At 36.4% G+C, this 14,828-nt stretch overlaps 1 protein-coding gene across 5 annotated transcripts in view; it reads right to left on the minus strand.

The window, feature by feature from the left end:
* The window catches only part of cdkl5 (cyclin dependent kinase like 5), a 44,379-nt gene extending 29,965 nt beyond the window's left edge, over positions 1-14,414 (minus strand). For all 5 annotated transcript variants that reach the window (XM_078944284.1, XM_011488731.4, XM_020712718.3 and 2 more), the window contains exons 1-3: positions 14,115-14,414; positions 11,557-11,899; positions 9,711-9,745 (exon numbers count right to left, since the gene is read on the minus strand). In XM_078944284.1, coding sequence (XP_078800410.1) covers positions 9,711-9,745; positions 11,557-11,593 — 72 coding nt within the window. In that variant the 5' untranslated portion in view covers positions 11,594-11,899; positions 14,115-14,414. The remainder of the gene's footprint in view (positions 1-9,710; positions 9,746-11,556; positions 11,900-14,114) is intronic.
* Positions 14,415-14,828: the final 414 nt, after the last annotated feature.

A 14,828-nucleotide genomic window follows, 5' to 3' on the forward strand; every position in this document is an offset into this window, starting at 1 on the left:
AGTGGATTCATCAGAATGGAGCGGAGCCGGTAGCTTGTTGACCCACCAATTGTTGCTTGTATGTCACACCTAGAAGCTTTTTTCCAACTGCATTATTTGTCTGCTCCGGATTCACGGCAATTTGATAAAGAAATAGTCAGAATTGGAATGTTACGCTTTATCTTCTTTATATATGTCCTCCATAATGAGAGAAATGCCACAAGAACATGTTAAAAAAAACAACCACACACTTTTTCATTGGAGTGGATCTTTAAGGAACAGAGGAAGGTGAATGTAAAGCTACCTGATTGCACAACAAATACTTTTTAATTAAAATGTCAATGTTTGCAGAGCCATTAATTGATTAGGTTGAGATGAAACATGATGAAACATCTCATCGAGGTTTGACTTTGTTCTTTGAATTACAGCAGGGAGAAATGAGGATAAAGACAATTGAGTCCACACAAAAAACTGTCAGACAGATGGACATAATCCCAAAACAGCTTGAGTTTCCCCTTGAATATAGTATAGAGGAGGACTTTATAGGAGGGAAAAAAAACCTAACCTCTGCAATTGTGGGGTAAACTGCAAACCCTTAACAGGTGAAGAGACTCTGCTCATATTTGCAGAAACCTGCATCTCTGCATCCACATGAACATAGCTTTTATTGTTTACCTAAAACTAAATGATTCTGTGTAATTAAGGAATGTACTAATGTGATGAGATCTCATCACATTAGTACATCAAGCAATTCAGGCAGATCCAACTCAATAATCCACCAACCCTAAAGGGCTATATTGGAAGCAACCTGATTCACGACGCCACGTAATAGGCATACCCAGACTGCTCCATTGGGGGGAGGGGGTTAGATTAGACAAGTGGTCATAGTTTTACAGCTCATGGAAGAATTGTGTGCATCAAAAAATACAGAAAAATACCATTTTACAGTTTTTCTCAGTCGCTTTAGTACAATTCTCAGATCAGAATGAAATTCCCAAAACTATTTGTTCAATCTTCACATCGTGATGTCACTTGTGCACATCATATAAGCAGTTTCTCACTTCTTTGAACAAGTTGCAATTGCTTTGGTACATCCATGCAAATGATTATGTAAAATTCTCTGCTCTTTGCTACATTATCAATTGTTTATGTCATGTTGATCAAAATGTATTATATAGTTCACTGTGCAATAGTCTTACTCCTCAAAACACTTAGTCATTAGTTTATCGTATAAGTCATTAACTGCAAAATGGTTGACCAAGTTGTCATAATGTGACAAACATATTTCACTGCATTGCAAGAGAGGATATTCGCTGTGATGTGGATGAGAATTTGTGGACTAACATACAAGAAGAGGTGTAGGAAGACCACACCAATTCCTACTGCACTGCCTGTACTGTTGTACAGAATATTGTCCTATCTTTCTTTTCCCTTTGTGTTACTGTTTGCAGTGGGGTTTTTCTATGACATGGTCTGTCAACAAATTACAATATGAACAATAAAAGTGTAAATGTGAATCTTGTCCAGTCTCTTGCAATCAAACAAAAAAGGTGTAACTTACATTTTACAATAATTGTCATCAAAACTTTACCCATAGTTTACATCAGAACCTCCCTCTAAAGTACACAGTTATATTGACAACATGACTAAGTAATTTGACTGTCTTGTTCGTAGACAATGACACAAGGACTTGACATTCTGATGGCACTGACACGTTCAATGACATAAAGACTTAGTTTTGAGAGATGAACTAAAGATTTTGAGCAAGTTACAGGCTTTTGCAAGAAATCCATAGTGTTTTGCTGTTTGTACAAATTGTTTTGAGAAATGCACACACGTATTTGCAAACTTCAATTCTGATCTGAGAATTGTACAAAAGCGACTGAGAAAAACTGTAAGTCTAAGGGAATCAAATCTGTCACCCTTTGCTAGTTTTTTCCTGGCCGTTCCCACCTTTTCTGTCTTTCCTTCTCCTTTTCCATACTTGTGTATGTGTTTGCATGAGTGGGTGTGTGCATAATGTTGGTTATCAGCTGCTGGCATACCTGTCTTCATCATTTCCCTGCATATGAAACCCAGCCTGACTTCCACTCAATGTCGAATCCTTCACTGTCCGCCTTGCTGGTGTGCAAATAGCCAATAAATCTTTAACTTCCAATAAAATTCAGACTTTCCTTGGAGACAGTTTTCCTGATGCTATCCAGTCCTTCGCCTCTTTGAGAAAACCGGCACAATTGGCTTTTTCAAGACTCCTGCTGTCACTCTTTGTTTTCTAGAACCTGGATCTACCCAACTGCATGTTCTTGTCAAAATTGAATAAAAACACTATTACAGTAAATAGTGGATGAAGTCAAGAGTTTGATTCCCGCAGGTTAAAATAATGGATCAGAATAGATGTGCATGAATATGAACTTTGTGGAATTGTTTTACATGTGTTGTCCTCATATACCAAGTCCATACTGTAAACATCATCAACTACTAGTTCACCTGGAAGCTACCAGAAGAACCATCCTATAGCAGTGGCCTTTATTCTTTGTTAAGAGGTAAAATTTAAATTAGTTTAAGCTATTTTTTAAGAAGTAGTTGCTTCAGAACAGAGCCTGCAGTTGAATTGAGATGGATAAACATCTTCTGGGGTCAATTGAAATTCTTATACAGTATGTGATACAATATTTTGGCCTAAATCTTACAGATATCACAACCACAAAACATTCAACCTCAAACTAATCTGGCAAGGGAATACTTCCGAGACAAATCAATTTTACTGTCTCCCATTAAACTGTTTCCTCAGGTGTTAAAACAGAATTTATTATTTTTACAGTTTCTGTAGTAAAATAATCATCCTTCTGTCCTGCAGTGCAGAAGGTCTGACTTTACAGGCTGAAGAGTTTACCCACGAAGCCCTCCAAACTAACACAGATCACAGAGGAGCCATTCAAATCCTCCCATGGTGTAAATCAATATTGTTCTCCCACTTCACTGAGGTAAACCGCATCCTGCAGGTTTTAAAGCAGCACCTCTGGCCCAAAATTAGTCCATTAAAAAATTGTTAGAAATGGAGATATAAGGCAAAGGTAAAAACTATAATTTGCAAAAAAATATATACTGCTTGCAAACTTTTCCATTTGCTGTTGTGTTTCATGATTTGCTGTTGTTTTTCAGTATTTGCTGTTGTGTTTCATGTTTTGCTGTTGTTTTTCAGTTTTTGCTGTTGTGTTTTGTGATTTGTTCATTTGTACTGGGATTTGCTGTTGCTGTATCTTAAATGTAAGCCTGTCTTGCACCTCTCGGCCACCGTATGTACCAGACCAAAAATTAAAATGTGCAAATTTTGTTATTGCTTAGTGTATTTTGGTAATGCACAAAAACAGAAGAGCTGCTCTAAAAAATGAATGGAGATTTTTACTAGGGTGGCTGCAGCTACAAAAAACCTAATGAAATGCAGCCAATCAAATTGAGAAACCCAAATATTTAATCTTGAGTTTTTCTTGCCTAAGCATAATTTGAATGAAGTACAAATGAATTTAAAATGTAAAAAAATCCTTACATATCTTTAATGATGTTTATCCTGGAAAAAGATTCTTGCTAATTTGGATGACAAAACACCAAACTGTGCAGAATGGTTAAAATGTACAAGACTGTTTTCTTAAAAAACATGTTTTTGATTTCAGCAAGAACAAGAGACAATAACGATAAATACTATCGTAATGATTCAATGAAGTTCATTGTGTCTATAAGTTCTATTAAGCACTTAAATTATTTTTTATCAGACACTGGGTTTGTTTTGTGTAAAACCAACCGACATGTTTCGACGGAATGCCTTCCGCCTTCGTCAGGGTCGTCCGTTGATAAATACTATCTTTATCAACAGAACATTATAAAAAACTCCAATCCGGAATGTAAAATCCCCACAGCACCCTGCTACTTGCAGCACACATCAAGCACATTATAGCAAAATATACACAATTCAGTGACAGCGCACTGCAGATGCAGCTCAAACTGACTTCTATTTAAGCTGAATGCAAAGAACATCCTGTTTGAACAGAAAAAAAATATTTGTTAATATAGCAATAGCAACTGCTGAACAGGTGAAGACAGAGTAAACCGTCACTCAGCAAACTTCATTTACTACTCCCAAAAATTCATGCAATTGCATGAATTGCAGTTGCTGTCCATGCCAGACAAGACAAAAGTTCAACTAAGGTCATGTTTTTAAGACAAGCTTTGAAAATTCCAACTTTGGGCTGAAAGGCAAAAAATTTTGTTTTTGTTTTTGTATGGCCAGACACAGGTCACCACAGTGGTCAAATATATTAACTTTATAACATTTTCCACAGCCAGTTACTAAAGGGGGATTCTTATTAGCCAGATTAACTACTGGCTTCTCCATGGTTTTATGTCTCGTTCTGAATAGTTCTGTTTTTTATCAGCATGTTTGGAATATTGAAATATTTATCTATTTATCTATCAAACTCTATTTACGATTGGACATTTCAGATTTAGGTAATTCCTTCCAACAACACTGTATCATTCATGTTCTGCTCATTTCTTTCTCCTTATTTCAGTTTTTTAATTCAACCTTTTTTATTAAGAATGACCACAACAAATCTGTCCAGGAACCAATGTGACAAATGCGATGTTTAACAGTAACATATTACTTTTAGCTAAGTTATGTAAAGCCTTTCAAATGAAATTTAATTTATGATTTATTCATTTTTCAGGAACTGACTTATCAACCAAAATGCAGATGTTTAAAGCAGCAACAAAACATGTAAATTATTACATTTTAATGAAATAGGTCAAATAGCAGCTGGGTAGCTCGGTTGGTAAGGTGGGAAGCTACCATGCAGGAAACCAGGGTTCGATTCCCGGAGGGGAATGAGCAATGGTACTGGGGGCAATTACCATATCAATGGCGAGCATTTAACATCACCCAGTGAGGGTCCTTAGGCAAGACCCTTAAGGCTACTGCCTCCCGAGCGCGGTTTCGGCTGCAGCTCACTGCTCCCCAAGGGGATGGGTCAAATGCGGAGAAAGAATTTCCCTTCGTGGGATAAAATACAGTGTATAAAAAAAAAAAAAAAATAGAATTTTATTCTGCTTGTTGTCTGTTGCTTTAAGCTTTTTAATATTTACTCTACTTTTAAATTAACGAGCAAAATTTCCTGTTAGTCTTCAAAAACCCCAACATTTCATTTTAATTTTGGTGTTTCTAATAGCCCCCTAGAGTTGCTAGATTCAGTCTAAAGATGGATGGATGAATTATTGGATAGATGGATCTTTCTAACAGGTGTGCTTAGTCCTTTTTTTCCAACAGCTATTTTCTGTCTGTCTGGTGAACTGGGTGGATAATTTTGACCTGCATTTTTCATGTGGCACTTTTTGTTTTTCTAAAACACTCAGGATGCTCTCTGCTTGGTCTAGTTCTATTTTTAAGTAGATGGCCTATATTTTCATTAGTATGGACCCACCTGGCTAGAGCTCATCCAATTGTTTTCTTTCCCTTTACTAAAAATATGCAATTTTATTATCAGACATTTTACATCATATCGCCATTCCTCTTGAAATACATCTATCATGTAATCGGCTGTCCTACTTCTACATTGAAAGTAGAAGTGGAGTCATGGAAAAAGGAGTCAGAATTTCAATAACATAAAGGAAGAGATTACTTTGTAACAACAAGTAAGTGGAAGTAACTTGCACAACACTGGCAGGAACTGCAGATGAAGGGCCTCCTCTTTCTCAGCAGATTTTCCCACCTCTACATTTTCTAAATGTGTAATGTTCCTGTCAAATTTACAAAATTGCTGATAATTCTCAGGTTTTGTCTACTGTTTCCCACTTTAGTGCTGATAACCCATCATTATCTAGCCTGAAGGACAGGTGCCATGTCCTACCATTCACTGTGGACTGAAGCACAGCCAGTGAGAACGCCATTTTATTCATCAGGGAGAAACAACATCTAAGCACGAACACGAGTAAATGACAGTCAACCAAACCCTGCTCACCAGGATATTCTCTATAATCCATCAGAAACTCTTAGAAAGAAGCTGACCTTTACAGTGCCCTCCCATCAAGACGTAGATCCATACGTTTTATTCATAAATGTAAAAAAAAACTTTTGTCTCTGCAGATTTTAGAAGAAGACGTTTATTTAATTGATGGGTGAGATTTCTTCATTTCTTCGTTATGAAAAGTACAGAGTTTTTTGTTAAGAAAGTGTCTATTTGCATGTTATTTTTTAAATACGTGTGGTCAGCCCTGAGCTTTTTTCTTGGCCACACAGACCTAGAGGAAGAGTTAACGTTAGGATCACAGTTACGGTCAGGGTTAAACAACTAAATACTTCCTGAGGGTGGCTGTTTCTGCTGCTCACCGCTCCTTTAGGGGATGGATCAAATGCGGAGAACGCATTTCACACACCCAGGTGCGGGACAGATAATGGGATTTTAACTTTAAATGTAATTTCAAAAACGTGCGGGCTACAATAAAATGCAACCTTGGACGCACTTAAAATACGTGTGGGCAATGCATCAATGCGCATCTTTGCAGCACTTATTACATGTGGCCAACATGAATTTCTATCACTTTTTGTGCTGGTTGCAAGTAAATACGTCCAAATAACATCAACCGCTTATAAATTTCTGTGACTTTTACTGACCTAATTGTAAACAGACACGTTGCCTTGTGGGTAATTTGTCAAGATCACACATCCAGCTATAGCATTAATTTTTTACTTGCAAGTTAAACAAAGAAATTCTTCAGCAGAAAAAGATTAACGGCAGAGAAAATCCCAAACATTTCAGCAGCAACTTCAGAGTGGGAAAGAGAGTCCAGTTTGCCAGCAAAATAATAATAATAATTTTATAGTCAAATAAATTAATAAGTCTTTATTTGATCTTTAGTACAGATTTGTTATAAGTTTTATGGTTAATGTACCTTTTTAGGTGACGAGTGAAGGGTACATTTTGTGGAAAAACAGAGATCTTTGCAAAAAGACTTTTAACAGGTTAAAAACATTCTCATTAATTGAGCTTTGCATTTTCTGTTAGTTAAAACTCTTCCTACATTTTCAATACTGATCTCAAAATTCATGATACATCTCCTCGCAGCTTTTAAAACACTGAACCAAAACTGGATTAATAATTGTCAGATTCTGTCTCAATAGCATATCCAGTTTTTTTAACTACCTCACTCTTAAACCCGACAATAATTACTAAATAGCTGAATCCGAATTCTTCCCCTACCCCTCCGGCTTCTCCCTTTCCCTCCAATTGTAAGGGCATTTGAAAGGATAGGGGTGTTTGAAATTGTTTTTTGAAAGGAAAGACACTATTTTTCTTTGTTTGGAGGGCTGCATGTAGGGGTAGAGAGAAGCCGTAGGGGTAGAATTCTGATTCAGCCAAGTTGAATTTTACAATCACAATACGTTTTCTCGCCTCACACACAAAAATGGTCCACTGACCTTGAATCTGCTTTCTCTGCACTTAGACAAATGACACATTTCTAATTCAGGCGACATGAAGGGGTCCTAAGTTTAACATATTATACAAAACAAAGAGCTTCACTTAAAATCGACAATCAGGAAGAGGATTTTAAAGAAGCAAGATTTGGATTCTTCATTTTTATGATGGTTGTGTTTTATTATTGTTTTAATTTTGCTGGGCTTTCCTGATCAGATGTAGTTGCACTCCTGCCCAGTAGTGATCATATGTTACTAAGCTAGTAAAATAGATGAAAAAAAAAGAGAAAGAGAGAAAGAGGAGAGTTGGAAGACCCAACTAGTGGCATTTAAAAATTGGAAACTTGATTTAAAAGATGAAATCTTTGTTTTCCGGCAAGCAAACAAAACCACAGACTTTGAGCAAGTAAATGACTTTTCATGGTGGCTAGATGTTAATAAAATATTTTCTAGATTTAGCAGAAAATATTCCTTTATGAGCCGAATGAATGACTTTTATTGAACACAGGCCATGTTTATCACTGGAACATTAGTCTTATTGCCCAATGCACAACGATTTATATAATTGTGAAATCAAAAACATAACACCAATTTGATTTATTTTAAGTTTAACTTTCAATAAATGTGAACACTGTAGACTAGGACATATAGCTATATAACCCTGCTAATGTGCTTATGTCTGCTTTCCTTTAATGGACTCTGCTGTGATGGTTGTTCCATCTACAGTTTTCATTTATCTATGTACGATTATAGATTTTATGCGTATTTCTATAAATGTCTTTTTCAATGAAAATGTTTCTTTTTTTTGTTTGTCGTATGACAACACTATACAACACAATGTAGAAAAGCAAATATTATTCACATTGTTTTTAGCAGCATTAATTAAAACAGCTTCAGTTGTCTGTTCCTAGATTTCAAAACTTTAATTTGAATTTTTGAAAAAAATAATTCAAAAGGCCATTTAGATGCAAGGAGTCCAAAACACACAAAACTGCAGGAGGACAGTGTTCAACAAAATATAGCAAGATATTAAACTAAACACTGATGCTTTACAACTATATAAAATAAACTAAAACATAAGGAAAAGCAGGAAACCCCCATAAAAAAATATTTGTCTTATCAGAAAAGACTGCAAACCAACATACTATGACAGCTCTAAATTAGATTCCTTCCTGATTGTCACTCAAGAAGCTTCTTACTACAATTTAATTTAGTCTGATTTAGTAAAATGCATCAATGATTCATCCACAGTGATGTCACTGCAGCTCTTACTCAGATTTAATGCTTTGGTTAAAACTGAAGACCTCAATACAGGAATTTTAGATGTTGGCAGAGAGCGGCATTCACCCAAATCTTGTATGATCAGATGATTCATGATCAACATAACTAATTTGGAGGCTTTCTCCTTGAGTCTCACTTTTCCTCCCAAGTGTTTTGCTTATCTGCATACTGTGTATGCACTTTAGTTTTTCCTAAAACCTTGTTTTTTCTCAAAAGCTAGTCTTTCTGACACTTCCATTACTGACAGTGTCATTATCAAATGAATGTAGAACACTTTTAAGAGAAGCATGAGGCTTTTGTTTCTTTCTTTTCATCCCTTGTGTTTCTGTTTGTGTTTCTGTTCTATTTCTACACAGAACTTCAAGTAGACTATATTTCCACATCTTTATACAAGGAGCACTTCTTTAAAGTAAATGTAACTTTACATAAATCAAAGACATTTCATGGAGGAAACAAAACATAGCTTCACACTCAGGTAACTGACTTAAGTCATTTATTAAAGTATTACTTTGACAAATACTGTACTTTAACTTCACGCAAAAAAAATCCTAATAATGTTATTTATCAATTTCTCATCTGTAACTTCATCTCCAACTTTTTCTGAGTAGTGTTTGCCCCCCAAAAGTGTGCCTTTTTTTAATACCATGTTGTAATTCATTTCATATAACAGCTTTTTTGCAAACAACTTTGGGTATTTATTGGAAAAAAACGTTTTTGCACTTGACTAATAGATTTATGTTTCTTTTCAGACATTCAGTCGATATGCATTATGGTAGGTCAGGAGCCTAAAATACAATCTCACGTGTATTTTTATTTTTTTTAAATCAAAGCTATATTGATTTTTTAAAGACTTTTTTTGGTTTGCAGAAAGATGGATAAAACCAAAAATATTGAAAACCACTTCAAAGCTTTTGCACCAGTCATTGGAAGTAAAAAATAAGCACAAGTATATTGTCTGATTGATGTCAGTAAGACACCAAAGCCTTACCTTATGCCTGCACTTAAGCACCACTCCATATGCTCCTGGACACAGACAGAGAAAGGAACAAAAGATCAGTAACGGGGCTTATGTCTCGCCACTGTGATTATCTTTTGGCTTCTAACCTTAAAAAGAGGTTCAGAAAATAAAAAAAATAAAAATTAAAAGCGGCAGAATGTGTTCTCCACCAAAGAAACACCAGTTCTTAAGTGAGGAGGAGGTTCTGTGTATGTGTGCTCCCACACACTCAACGAACTGTTCTGCCTTTACATTTGACAAATAAGGTAACAGCCATGACCTTGGATCTTCGAGAAAAGTTTGTTAACCATGCACATTTCTGCAGCAGGTCTCAGCTGACCATCGATGCATCCTGCCAAAGGGTTTTAAATCGGCCTTTTGATCTCCTTTACCCATATTGCATATGTGCTCCTCATCCATTTAAACCCATCTGTGACACACTGCTGCGTGAAGGTGTTTCCAAATCACTTTTCTAAGAAGATGGATATGTCTATTTATTGACCAAACAGCTTTATGTAGTTTGCCCGGTAACAGCAGTCAGACATTACTACGGCACTGGTGGATGTGCACAAGAGCACCCAATTCAGTCATAGAATAAGAGTGGACACATCTGATGCACAGAAAAAAAGGTGGGATTCGTTTAATACAAGCAGTTTGTCTAATCTGCAAAAAAAGTAAGGTCATAGTGATACAAATCTTTTATCTTTAAGGAATGTGGAATTACACTATTATTATGTAGTTTACAGAAGTGACAAGTTGTTTTCACACAGGTGTTGGGAAGCTCCACCTTTAAAGTGTTAATTCAGTTGCCCAGGGACAATAGATCTACTATTATGCGATCTATTTAAAAACGTTTTAACCAGTTCTGTGTCATTTACATTTCTTGGTTGTGGCTGCATGAAACAAAAACTCAGTAAAAGCACAGATTTATAATTTAAGATCTCATAAGATGGACCAGCTTTCTATAGTTTGTCTAACTGGGCTATTTAATATTATATGTTATGTAATGTAATCCTACATATTTTGTAATATGTAGGGTTACATTTAATCAAAAACATCTCCAAATCTAAAACTTTATATACCAATTTTTTTGAGCCAAACATGCCAATTGTTTCATGTTTTTCTTCAAACACAGATTTTCCAAGAATACTTTTGTTACAGCCATTCAAACTCAACTCTTCTTGCCAAGTGGGAAGTGGGTGGAACGAGTCCTCTGAGCTGCTGAAGGACATTTAAAGTAAAATTCGGATTTTCAACAAATCTTGGACTCGGGGTCTTGCTTGATTAAAAATGTAAGCAGATGAAAACATTTCTAATGTTAAAAAATTAGCAAGAAAAATCATAGTGATTTGAAAAAGAAAGAAACCAACCTAGCTTATGAACTTAAGATTGAATGCCTTTTATTGAAATCAGAGTAAATGTAGTCATGGACTGAACTTTTGGCACATATTCATCTGTCAAACAGATATATAATTTCAGGTGTGACAGGAATCCAGTCTGAGAAAGCCATTAAAAATATTTCAGGAAGAACATTTACCATAATTCAAGTAGTTCAATAGAAGAACTAATATCCTCCTGACAACCAGCAATGCAAATGTTTCTGTAGAGAACATTTCTAAACCTGAATATATCTCAACCACTGGTCACTACAGAATGAACTTCTTTTGGTATCTACTGAGGACATTTTCAATGATACCAAATGTGAAGGGGTGGGGCTTTGGGAATTGTAGATTAAAAAAAAATCACTGGACAAAATAGATTTTCTGTGTTAGTCAGGAGGATATTAAGACTTTTATGAGAAGTCATGTTTTAAAGACATATTCAGTTAAACACTTACCTTCTCCCACAATGCCAAGGACTTCAAACTTATTCATCACATCACCGAGAGCAGGTCTCTTGTTTAGCAGGTAAAGCGATCTGCTTGAATCTTAGTGAGGAGATCTTTGAGCTGAGCAGCAGCGGACAGAGTGAACCTCAGTCTCCAGGAGGATCAGACACAGCTGTCATCTTCACTCCACTTCCACAAGTCTTTAAGCTTCTAAGCTTCTCTAAACTAAAATCTGTTTTGCTGGTTTCTTAATATGTCAAGAGTTTGACTGTTAATATATCAATATTTTTTAATTTAGTTTACTTCTACGATACTATGATGGTCTTTTGTCCAAATATCCACACAGGCATGCCTGAAAGAGAAAAAAAACAATAGATTTCAGCCTTCCATCTGTTCCTTTACATGATCCCAAAATTCTAATGCAGTCTGTAATAAGAGAATTAATCATAGACAAACTTTGAAGGTATTGACATCAAATAGCATGAAGAAGTAGGGCTGTCACGGTAGGATCGATCCACACTTTCAACTGTAATAATAATAGTAATAATTATAGGTAGACCCGTGTATTGTTATCTTTACGTAAAAAAAAAAAAAAATGTATTGAATGTATTTTGTTGACAGGAGGAACAACATCCCGGAATGTGAGGGCAACACCCAGAGTATAAAGAAATTTCACAGGTAATAATATGACTTTATCATTTCATTGTACTCCTATTGTAATAGACTCCCAGACTTCCAGCAAAAAATAAAACTAAAGAATTCAATGACAACCTTTAGATTCCAAAGTGGAGGCTGCAAAGGAAAACTAATGTAAATATTTGCACACATTTTATTTTTTGCAAATTCTTCCAAAGTTGTTGGTTTTTTAGTTTTTTAGTTTTTGTATTCAGGTAGTAAAATCTTCTGCTCACTATACTTTTCATAAAACTAGAGGTCTGTATGGAGGTTTCACAAGTGTTCAAACTGCTTATTCAGAAATATTTTTTCTTCACTTAAATTTTAGCCATTATTTGTCAAAAAAATGGCTAAAAGTTGAATGTCTACATGCAGATTTGGTGCAGACACATTGTATTTTAGGGAGGACTTAAACACTGCTTTTAGGATGAAAATAACTCTGGTTTGTTGATCTGGGCGGTTATCAGATTATGTTTAAAATTTTAAACCAAGAGACACATTTGTAATCAAAGTCGTTTGTTTGGGAGCAAATATGTGAAAAGATAATGTTTGTTCACCATAACTTGGTTTATATGAGCATTTACATTTATTTTAATGTGTAAAGATGTATTTTCCTATCAAACAGTTGCAGCTGTATTTTGTATTTTTGTACTGGAAAAGTGTACTTTTCAAAAAAATAACTTAAATAACAAAAATGAGTTTGTGGGTTTGCCATGTTTTATATTAAATGCTTTTAACAGGTTAAAGCTGTCTTTTAGTCAGCTTTTAAGTTTCTTTTATTTCCTGTTTTAAGAAGTAACCCCTTCTTCTTGGAGCTGCAGTGCAAAAGCAGAAGTGTTGAGCTGAATGAAGGATGAGTACCCATGACCTTTAGCATTTTCAAACACCTATTTCTAACCTGTATTGTCATTCTCATATGTGTTATTGCTTTGTTTGAACCATAGCAGAGTAAAAGATAGGAATCAACAGCGTCTGAAGACTTAGACCTCATTCTGTCATGTCCAGAAAAAAAGAGAAAACAAGGGTTAAAAAATGAAATGTTACTGGCATCAAACTGTTTGTAGATTCTCACTGTATCGTCCAATTTTATTTGTAAACGCTTCATTTGTTCAGTGGTGCAAAAGCACTTTCATGTTGACTTGGCTCATGTGCCCATGTGGGCGTTCTCCAATGCAGTGTACACTCCACACAGCTCAGTCTTTCCAAGGGGAAGAAATAATGTGGATGTGGAGGCCGTCCATGGCTACTCACTTAAGGATGCAGGGTGCTGCCCCCAGGGAGAAATATGAACACACAAAATATGATTAAAGTCTGTAATTACAGCAACTGAAAAAGGCTTTAAGTTATAATTCTAATGAAAAAAAAAGTACGTTTGTTTTTACTTAGAGCTGGAGCTTCATGTTGGAACCAAAGCGACAGGGCAGATAAATGCCTGCAAAAGTCTGCAAAAGAGCCAACTTAGAGAGATAACCTAAAATCGTGCAGCAGGCGCACGTTGCATGCAATCGAATTGCTCAGAGAGAATTGGGGAAATTGAATAGGTGAGTGCGTGAGTCTGCGCGCACGGAAGAATGTTTGCGCGTGAGTATGAGGTGAGAGGGAGGGAGCAAAAAGGGGGAATAGTAATGCTCCTCTCTGCACCGAACTGCGTCTCTCTTGTCGCGGCGTTGCGGAGCGCACCACCATTCCATCGCTGTCCACACGTTTCCCAGCCTACACAGCAGCCAGTGCACACATCATAACCCAGTTCACGGGCCACGTTCTCAACGGTGTTGCACAACACGGGCCACAAATAGCGTTTACCCGTACAGCAACAATCAGGACAAGGATGTGTGACAGCGCAAAAATGATGAGAATGGAGCAGTTTGTTATCGAAAGGAAGCATCGTTTACCTGCAGATGTGCTGTGTCGCCTGTGAGGAGGTGATGGAGTTCGGTCTGGGGAGCATACAGCATCATTCCCATGAAAACGATGATGTGGGATGAAGAGGGAGCATCATGTGAAGGGACGAGGACCAAAAAAAGGCTCTTTTAGTCGCGACACGATCAAATAGCCCTCCGACTTTACGTGGATGATCTGCAGGCATCACAGCGATTACGGGGGAGTCAGTGCCGTCCACAGTCCATCGGGGGCTCCGTGTTCATCCTCTCAGCATCAGATTTCTACAGCAGCAAATAAATAAATAAATAAAATCGTCATTCCTCTGAGCGACGCTGAAAACAGCCAATGGAAACGCAGACGTCTGCGCCTTCCTGCAGTGCGTCCCCAACCTCCAGAAGCAGAATAACACTTAATGGATCCAAATCCAACGCGTTAACTTTAAATGTGTAGGATAATAGTCAGCTTAATGTGTGTCCTAATAGATAACCTTTCTCCTCTCTTTTGCATGCACCCCTTTTTCATGACGCGTACTTGGAGAAATGAGCGTCCATCGACTTTAGGACTCTAATTTACTCCTCTGCTTGTTACAGATGATCATAATGTGACTTCATCTTCCAAATGTCAGAACTGACCAAGTTGACCAACTTGAAACAAAAAATCAAATTAAACCAAACTTAATAAATAAATCAACTATTTTTTTTAGAAGATTTACCAGCATAAAAGAT

Source organism: Oryzias latipes, chromosome 3 (assembly GCF_053564925.1).
Source record: "Oryzias latipes strain Hd-rR chromosome 3, Olatipes_Hd-rR_3.1".
Classification (NCBI taxonomy): domain Eukaryota; kingdom Metazoa; phylum Chordata; class Actinopteri; order Beloniformes; family Adrianichthyidae; genus Oryzias; species Oryzias latipes.